Source organism: Bombina bombina, chromosome 5 (genome assembly GCF_027579735.1).
Source record: "Bombina bombina isolate aBomBom1 chromosome 5, aBomBom1.pri, whole genome shotgun sequence".
NCBI lineage: Eukaryota > Metazoa > Chordata > Amphibia > Anura > Bombinatoridae > Bombina > Bombina bombina.
In genome coordinates, this window is record NC_069503.1 from 1,046,120,086 (window position 1) to 1,046,130,692 (window position 10,607).

The 10,607-nt window shown below is 36.9% G+C and overlaps 1 protein-coding gene across 1 annotated transcript in view; it reads right to left on the reverse strand.

Annotated features, from left to right (window-relative positions):
• Positions 1 to 9,816: 9,816 nt before the first annotated feature.
• LOC128661709 (tigger transposable element-derived protein 4-like) overlaps positions 9,817 to 10,607 on the reverse strand; it is a 1,563-nt gene continuing 772 nt past the window's right edge. Inside the window, exons 1-2 of the mRNA XM_053715933.1 lie at positions 10,361 to 10,607; positions 9,817 to 10,249 (exon numbers count right to left, since the gene is read on the reverse strand). The exon at positions 10,361 to 10,607 is cut by the window's right edge and continues 772 nt beyond it. Of these exons, the coding sequence (XP_053571908.1) occupies positions 9,817 to 10,249; positions 10,361 to 10,607 (680 nt within the window). The remainder of the gene's footprint in view (positions 10,250 to 10,360) is intronic.

Sequence of the window (10,607 nt, forward strand, 5' to 3'; positions counted from 1 at the left end):
AATTGGCTGATTTAAATTCGAAATGAAAAATCAGCCGAAAGAAATGCAAGTGTACCCCTATATAAGGGGGAACTTTGCATTCAATCAGTGTACTGCGGTGACAGCATGAGGAAGGATAGGGTGGAAGATCAGAAGAGACCCGCCAAAGAAGACCAAGGAGCATTGCCATGGACCCACTGCTGCCCACCAAAGGACCAGGATTCAAGATGATGAGGCCGATTTATCAAATGTCTGGCTGACATGGTCCGCTGTAGTGATCATGTCCACCAGACATCGATAAATGCCAACATATTAACACATTTATTTCTTGTTACATGTACACTGCTGCAAAGTGTGGGAGAAAGAGTGAAGCATGATTAAGGACTAGCAGGTCCGAAACATTGCACTTTGTTTTGTTGCACCTGATGAAATAAATATATACTCTTATACTTGTGCTGCAGTTTGGAATTGTATTATATTGAGGGCTTGTGGTGTGGAGCCTGGCAGCAAGCCAGGGCCGGCGCTTGCATAAGGCAAGCTATCAACTGCCTTAGTGAGCCCCAACACGGGGGCATAAACTGACGGTGGCAGCAGCAACATTATCATTTTTTATTTTTTTTTACAACTGCGGATTGGCACTGGCTCATAGTTGCCTTAAGTTTTTGGAACAATTTGCAACTTGAGCACGGCACGGCACGCGCCCCTCCCCCTCCGATTCCCACCTGGTCCTGTTCCTTATAATCATTATGCAGCACCAGGAGAGACTTAACCAGAGAGAGGGAGGAGCATGACGAGCCAGCATTGCAGGAGAAATTAAGCAGGAGAACAGATCAGCAAGAGCTGCAGCTTGCTTAAAACAGTTTATTTGAGACACAGAAAATATGGGCCGGGGTAAGTACACTCAGTGGCGGACTTCATTCTATTATAGCACATACAGGGCAGAGAAGTGATCATCTCCTCTGCCCTGCAAATTCATCCATCTATCCGTTTTCATTACTTCATTCCAATTTTCTGTTTACTTCCAGCTGATCATCATCACTCCTCTCTCACACTGCTCCTTCCTTCATTTTCAATATTCTTAGCTCTTAGGCCCTTTTAAGAGCTATTTGTAATTTAACATAGGGTAGGGCTTTTTATTATTTTGGGGGGCTTTTTGATTTTATTACGGGGATTAGAATAGGTGTAATTAGTTTAAAAATCTTGTAATTATTTTATTATTTTCTGTAATTTAGTGTTTGTTTTTTTCGTACTTTAGATAATTTTTTTTAATTGTACAGGGAGTGCAGAATTATTAGGCAAGTTGTATTTTTGAGGATTAATTTTATTATTGAACAACAACCATGTTCTCAATGAACCCAAAAAACTCATTAATATCGAAGCTGAATAGTTTTGGAAGTAGTTTTTAGTTTGTTTTTAGTTATAGCTATTTTAGGGGGATATCTGTGTGTGCAGGTGACTATTACTGCGCATAATTATTAGGCAACTTAACAAAAAACAAATATATACCCATTTCAATTATTTATTTTTACCAGTGAAAACAATATAACATCTCAACATTCACAAATATACATTTCTGACATTCAAAAACAAAACAAAAACAAATCAGTGACCAATATAGCCACCTTTCTTTGCAAGGACACTCAAAAGCCTGCCATCCATGGATTCTGTCAGTGTTTTGATCTGTTCACCATCAACATTGCGTTCAGCAGCAACCACAGCCTCCCAGACACTGTTCAGAGAGGTGTACTGTTTTCCCTCCTTGTAAATCTCACATTTAAAGATGGACCACAGGTTCTCAATGGGGTTCAGATCAGGTGAACAAGGAGGCCATGTCATTAGATTTTCTTCTTTTATACCCTTTCTTGCCAGCCACGCTGTGGAGTACTTGGACGCGTGTGATGGAGCATTGTCCTGCATAAAAATCATGTTTTTCTTGAAGGATGCAGACTTCTTCCTGTACCACTGCTTGAAGAAGGTGTCTTCCAGAAACTGGCAGTAGGACTGGGAGTTGAGCTTGACTCCATCCTCAACCCGAAAAGGCCCCACAAGCTCATCTTTGATGATACCAGCCCAAACCAGTACTCCACCTCCACCTTGCTGGCGTCTGAGTCGGACTAGAGCTCTCTGCCCTTTACCAATCCAGCCACGGGCCCATCCATCTGGCCCATCAAGACTCACTCTCATTTCATCAGTCCATAAAACCTTAGAAAAATCAGTCTTGAGATATTTCTTGGCCCAGTTTTGACGTTTCAGCTTGTGTGTCTTGTTCAGTGGTGGTCGTCTTTCAGCCTTTCTTACCTTGGCCATGTCTCTGAGTATTGCACACCTTGTGCTTTTGGGCACTCCAGTGATGTTGCAGCTCTGAAATATGGCCAAACTGGTGGCAAGTGGCATCTTGGCAGCTGCACGCTTGACTTTTCTCAGTTCATGGGCAGTTATTTTGCGCCTTGGTTTTTCCACACGCTTCTTGCGACCCTGTTGACTATTTTGAATGAAACGCTTGATTGTTCGATGATCACGCTTCAGAAGCTTTGCAATTTTAAGAGTGCTGCATCCCTCTGCAAGATATCTCACTATTTTTGACTTTTCTGAGCCTGTCAAGTCCTTCTTTTGACCCATTTTGCCAAAGGAAAGGAAGTTGCCTAATAATTATGCACACCTGATATAGGGTGTTGATGTCATTAGACCACACCCCTTCTCATTACAGAGATGCACATCACCTAATATGCTTAATTGGTAGTAGGCTTTTGAGCCTATACAGCTTGGAGTAAGACAACATGCATAAAGAGGATGATCAAAATACTAATTTGCCTAATAATTCTGCACTCCCTGTATATAATTGTATTTAGTTTAGGTAATTAATTTAAATATAGTGTAGTGTTAGGTGTAATTGTAACTTAAGTTAGGATTTATTTTACAGGTTAATTTGAATTTATTTTAGCTAGGTAGTTAGTAAATAGTTAATAACTATTTTAGTAACTATTCTACCAAGTTAAAATAAATACAAAGTTGCCTGTAAAATAAAAATAAATCCTAAAATAGCTACAATGTAACTATTAGTTATATTGTAGCTAGCTTAGGGTTTATTTTACAGGTAAGTATTTAGTTTTCAATAGGAATAATTTAATTAATGTTAGTTATTTTTTTTAGATTTATTTAAATTATATTTGTTAGGGGGTGTTAGGGTTAGGGTTAGACTTAGGTTTAGGGGTTCATACATTTAATATAGTTGCGGTGACGTTGGGGGCGGCAGATTAGGGGTTAATAAATTAGGTAGGTGTCGGCGATGCTAGGGACAACAGATTAGGGGTTAATAAAATTTAAGTAGTGTTTGGGATGCGGGAGGGCGGCGGTTTACGGGTTAATATATTTTTTATAGTGGCAGTGATGTCCGGTTCGGCAGATTAGGAGTTAATTTTTTTTTATTGTTTGCGATGCGGGGGGGGGGGGCTCAGTTTAGGGGTTAATAGGTAGTTTATGGGTGTTAGTGTACTTTTTAGCACTTTAGTTAAGAGTTTTATGCTACGGTGTTAGCCCATAAAACTCTTAACTACTGACTTTTAAATGCGGTACCAGTCTTGACAGGAGAGGCTGTACCGCTCACTTTTCGGAAAACTCGTAATACTGGCGTTATGCATGTCCCATTGAAAATATAGAATACACAATTTACATAAGTGGATTTGCGGTATTACCGAGTCTGGCCAAAAAAGTGAGCGGTACACCTTTCATTTGCATTAGGCAAGCTATCAACTGCCTTAGTGCGCCCCAACAGGGGGGCACAAACTGACGAGGGCAGCAGCAACATTATCTTTTTTTTTTTTTTTACAACTGCGGATTGGCACTGGCTCATAGTTGCCTTAAGTTTTTGGAACAATTTGCAACTTGAGCGTGGCACGGCACGCGCCCCTCCCCCTCCGATTCCCACCTGGTCCTGTTCCTTATAATCATTATGCAGCACCAGGAGAGACTTAACCAGAGAGAGGGAGGAGCATGACGAGCCAGCATTGCAGGAGAAATTAAGCGGGAGAACAGATCAGCAAGAGCTGCAGCTTGCTTAAAACAGTTTATTTGAGACACAGAAAATATGGGCCGGGGTAAGTACACTCAGTGGCGGACTTCATTCTATAACAGCACATACAGGGCAGAGAAGTGATCATCTCCTCTGCCCTGCAAATTCATCCATCTATCCGTTTTCATTACTTCATTCCAATTTCCTGTTTACTTCCAGCTGATCATCATCACTCCTCTCTCACACTGCTCCTTCCTTCATTTTCAATATTCTTAGCTCTTCTACTTGTTCTATGACTCTAGCGTTCCTGCAAATCCTTGTCTATTGTCACTGTCTGTTAATATGTTTATTATTTGATTTCTGCTTTTCTTTTTGTCCCCTTGTTTTCTCTTCTCAGTTGTATGCACCCAATTTGTTTTTATATCTGTGTTTATGTTCCTCCATGTATGTTCTCTGAGCCATTCTCAGCAGATAAGATTTATAATCACATGTGAAACATTTGTGAGGCTGCATATTTGAAATCTGTAACTTGGCTGTGAAAGACTGAGTGGGCAGCAGCTGGTGATGTAAAGGCAATCTATGCTAGACATGTCACCCATCCACCAAACAGTGATGTATGCCACCCAGTCCACAAGTGACATATATGTGCCACCCATAAAACCATATGAATATATGTATACCCAACACCAACAGTGACAAATGCCATTCAGTCAACAAAAGACATAAATGTGCCACCCATAAAACAACATGTTTATATGTATACCCAAAACAGTAACATATGCCACCCAGTTTACAAGTGACATATATGTGCCACATATAAAACCATATAACTATATGTATCCCCAACGTCTCAATGAGTAATGTCACCTAAAATGGCATGTATATTTATAGACATCACTGAAGCTTATAGTACCTAAACATCACGGTGGCTAATGAGATTTTTCCACAGACATCACTGAAGCTTATAGTACCTAAACATCACGGTGGCTAATGAGATTTTTCCACAGACAGTCATCCTGTTCATACAACACATATATTTGATGTCACCTTCATGAGTACAACCCAGCCCCACAGTGATATGTGGGGCACTTAAAATATACTTACACAGCAATATGTATATTTCACTCCCGGTACCACGGTCACGTGCAGGTCCTGCTTTAGCTCCATCTCTCTCCCTTATAGTTATAATAAATCATATTAACAGTCAATATTTGACGTGTTAACAGAAATCTATGTTCTTTATTATTTTAGATAAAATAGTTATCTATAGATTCTTAAGATATCACTAAAATATTTTTCATAGGAAACATTAATAGCAGGGTATATCATTTTGTTGGGGGGGGGGGGGGGTAGCAAAATGTGTTTTTGCCTGTGTAGCCAAAAATCCTAGCACCGGCCCTGCAGCAAGCACTTATGCCCTGGTGCTGAATATCTCTGCTTTACCAGATAGAGAGATTATTTAAGGTTGGATAGGCGGGTCTGCTAGAAGGCCTGGCCAAATATCAGTTCTGACACCTGTAGTTGCTCCCCTGTATGTAATCACACTCACCAGTTTAAAAAAAATCACTAACAGAAATATTTATATTTTTTAAGGCATCACAAATACTCGAATTTGCAGTCATACCAGTACTCATGTGTTCAGCTCTTTAAAGTTGCCAAGATAATATTTACAACCCATGGTACCTAGATACTATTTTATAGCCTTTGCTTGGATCTAAACAAGCACTGTGTAAAATACAGCAAATGCAGACTATTTGCATGTATTAGTTATGAAATAAATACATTACTTAAATCATTTCAGTTTAAGATTCATACAATTAAAAGTTAAATAAAAGTGTCTAATCAGTGATCACACTGAACATCGCTAGCATATTTTGTCATTAACAAGGCACAAAAATAAAATGTTACATTTTAACATCTCTGTAGCTAAGTATAAATTAATACTTCATAGGCGTTTGTAGGATCTAAGCAACCACTGTGTAGAATGCATAAAATTCAGCCAGTTTGCAAGATTTTGAGATAATGTATAGCAAAAACAAGCTGTACCTTTCCGAATAAATGCTTAAATTAGAAAACCTTTGTATTTATATTCAAATATATTCCAATGCTGAAATTTAAGAATATATAATCAAACAGATATACTGCCAGCAACAAATATGCAGACAGATATCCAATAAGAGGCGCCAATAAATAAATTATAAATAAAATAAAATAAATAGTAAAAAATAATGAATAATTAATAAGATATCTATGCAGAAACTAATAAAATGTTCAAAATAAAGTACCAATAATAAATGTGATCAAATATCAGAAGGAGTATCCTAATATAACTAAAGATAGCTAATCAAACAATATATATACATATATCAAGAACTAGTGAAATGTAAAAATTACATATATAAATAAAAATATTAAATGGAAAATATAATTGATATACTTAATATACCGATATAAAATTAATATTTGCCAATTGATTTCAGTGAATAAAAGTCCAACAATAAAAATAAAAAATAAAAAGTCTTATTCATCCAAAACAGGCAACCAAAATTGATCAAAATACAAGTTACGGATATTTAACAGTGTCCACACAATAATTTCCAGGCAGCTCCTCTGGTGTGTCGTGCCCTGACACAGATGATAGATCTAAAACAGGAGAGACAGAGGGCGCCACATAGTGCAGATAAATGAGGGTAAAGATGATAGGATATACACGTATACAAGTATCCAACTCACGTGATTGTAAGCACTGATGTGCAATACGAGCAGGGCGAGTCCAAAGAGTCGCTCGGCAGACTCCCCAGGCACCTGGATCAGGTAATCTTTGCAGTCCCGACAACAGGGGTACCAAAGAGCAGTGGGGTTCCCAGAGGCTTCTTTACTGTTTGGCAACAGTTGTACAATTGAAGGTGCAGTCTTTGCTCATTAAGCAGCAATGAATTAGGCAAAAGTGCAGTGGAAGTCGTGCACAGCAAACAGGATGCTTCAGCAATAAACAAAAGTGCAGCAGCAATGTATCAAAATAACAGAAGTTTAATACTGCTTAAAAGCATAAAAACAAGCAACGCGTTTCTCCGTGTCCCAGCACGGTTTCATCAGGCTATATATATAGAGAGATTTCATCAGGCTATATATATATATATATATATATATATATATATATACAGTGAAACCTGTTTAAGACGGAATGGCATTGGACAACGGAAATTTTCCGTCTTGGACAGGTTTCCGTCTTATACAGTTAGTAACTGATGGAGCATCTTTTGACATGTGCAAATTCAAAAATGGCAGAATAATGTTACTGTATTGGTAATGAAGCCAGTCTGACCTGCCTTGCCGCAAGGGAGCATAGGATTGAATTCCTGACCAATTAGGAAGTCGGGAGGCAGGTAATGACCTGCTGTCCAGCTTCCTGATTGGCTGGGAAGCCATTTCCATGTTCCCTCGCGGTATTGCAGGTCTCCCTCTGACCGTCAGTTCTGGTATCAGAGCATTTTGGCGCAAATGCTCAGGATCAGCGCCATATCATAAAGTACCAATATCAGTGCATCCCTAATCAGAATCAATTTCTTGTTTTTCTTGCATTCAAGTAACAAAGACAGTACAATTTTTCTGCTTAATCATTACAGTCTTTTATTTAGTTTTTATCTGGATTGCCTTTTTTTTTCTAACACAGAAAATGGGTGAGAAAACATAAATTGTATACAAACACAGTACAGTACTGTATTAAAAGATTATGTGTTGCATCAATTACTGTTCAGTAATACAGTACACAAACTTTAAGTCTTCTAAACTCTACCTGTACAGTATTCAGTACAAAGACATCTACAGGTGCAGTATCTATTGTGCACAATTACCACAGATACAGGTACAGTAATCACACCTTATGCAAACATTTTAAATACTGTAAAATGTACAGTAAAATACTGTAAAAATAAAAATACAGGTACAGTACTGTACATGCTTTTTATTTTTTAGTGTACACCTGTACTGTACAATACTGTATCTGGATTTATTTTTACAGTTCTGTACTACAGTACTTTTTTATTCTAACATTAAATGGAACAGTACTGAACATTATTACCGGTAAAAGATTAACTGTAATTGTTGCATCAACTTGGTTCACAATTACAGTAATACAGTACACAAACTTAAACTCTTCTAAATACAGTACAATCACAGCTACAGTATCTATTATGCGCAATGCCCACTAATACAGTAATCACATTCACATACAGTAATATGCAAACATTTTAAACTACAGTACTGTAAATACTGTCCAGTAAAATATTGAAAATAAAAATACCTGTGCAAGTACTGTTAATAAAATACAGTACAGTGCTGTAAATAAAAATACAGGTACTGTACTTTACCTGTATGTACTTTTAATATTTTTAGTGTACACCTGTTCTATACAGTACAGTATCTGGATTTATTTCTACAGTACTGTACTTCAGTACTTTTTTTATTCTAACAGAAAATGGAACAGTACTGAACATTATTAAAAGATTCATTGTTGCATCAACTTTGTTCATAATTACTGTACTGTAATACACAAACTTCAACTCTTCTAAATACAGTACTGTACAGTACAATTACAGGTACAGTATCTATTGAGGGCAATGCCCACTAATAATCACATCTTATGCAAACATTTTAAAGTACAGTACTGTAAATAAAATATGTACAGTACTGTAAATAAAAAAAACAGTACAATTACTGTAAATAACATAATGTACCTAAAATAGTGTACAACTACTGAAAATAAAATTCTGTAAATAAAAACACAGGTTCTGTACTCTACCTGTACATACCTTAACATTTTTAGTGTACACCTGTACAGTACAGTACTGTATATGGATTTATTTTACAGTACTTCAGTACTTTTTCATTCTAAAAGAAAATGGCTCTGAAGACATGAACTACCTGTATATTCTATACAAATACAGTACTGAACATTATTAAGTGTAAAAGATTAATTGTTGCATCAACTTGGTTCACAATTACAGTAATACAGTACACAAACTTAAACTCTTCTAAGTACAGTACAATCACAGCTACAGTATCTATTGTGCGCAATGCCCACTAATACAGTAATCACATTCACATACAGTAATATGCAAACATTTTAAACTACAGTACTGTAAATACTGTCCAGTAAAATATTGAAAATAAAAATACCTGTGCAAGTACTGTTAATAAAATACAGTACAATACTGTAAATAAAAATACAGGTACTGTACTCTACCTGTATGTACAGTACTTTTATTTTTTTTAGTGTACACCTGTTCTATACAGTACAGTATCTGGATTTATTTCTACAGTACTGTACTTCAGTACTTTTTTATTCTAACAGAAAATGGTACAGTACTGAACATTATTAAAAGATTAATTGTTGCATCAACTTTGTTCACAATTACTGTAATACAGTAAACATTTTAAAGTACAGTACTGTATAGTTTTTTGTATCCAATCCAGTACTGTACTTTAAATTTTTTTTAGCTGCAGATGGAGACAATGTTTACATACTGTACTTTAAAATGTTTGTACTGTACTGTTGCTGGAGAGGTCTTGCTTGAAGGTCCGGATACAGAATGATCTGGAACAGGCCAGTGTGTTCTAAAACAGGGAAATACAGTAGTTAGTCATCAGAAATAATGATCATAAACAAAACATTCAACAGTACTTTTAAATAATGTACAGTACTGTACTAAAAAACAGTACAGTACTGTATTTAAGCTTTACATACTCTTATACAGTACTGTACTGTATTTAGATAGTGTACTACAGTTACTGTCTACTGTATGTTTTTACTGTACATACCTGTACCTTTATTGGTTTTCTTGTCCCCACAGTGCCAATAATGTTGCTTGTTTTCTTGGGGCATTGGTTATCCTTTTTTCAATTAAATGTCTAGTGGATGTTATTGGTTCTAGAAGCTCCGGGCAGTTATTAAATAATGCAAACTCTTGCAACTGGTGAACTATCTCTAGAGCATCTTGGTAGCTTTTGATTGCTGGCTCACTGGGAATTTCTGTGGTTTCAGCACTTTGATCGTCATCCATGTTCTCATCACTATCTTGTTGTTGATCTATAAGTTCCACAGCATTTGTAAATGTGCTTTCCGTCGCAAGTTCTTTGTCTATGTCAATGTAACGGTCTATTTCACTGTCAACAAGACCTCCTTGCTGGAATAATGAACGAATATCATTGTTTTCTTCTACAGTCACCTGTATTATTTCTGGCAATTCTTCATTATCGTTCCTGTTTGAATTTGAGAAACCAGCTTTTACAAAGCACTTGCAAATGGTATCAGCAGAAATAGACTTGCATGCCATAGAAATCCAGTTGACAGCATCAAGGACTGTTATGGACTTGGCAAGCTGGTGTACATTTTGTGTGGTAGAAATGTTTGCAACCAAGGACTGTAGCAATAATTTTCTATAGTGTGTCTTCATCGTGTAGATAACACCTTGGTCCATTGGCTGTGTTACGCTTGTGGTGTTTGCAGGGAACCAGGCTAATTTTACATTGCTAAGTTTCAGATGTGGATGGCAGGTAGCGTTATCCAAAAACAGGATGACTTTATGACCTTCTCTCTTCATTTTTCTGTCAAAAATCT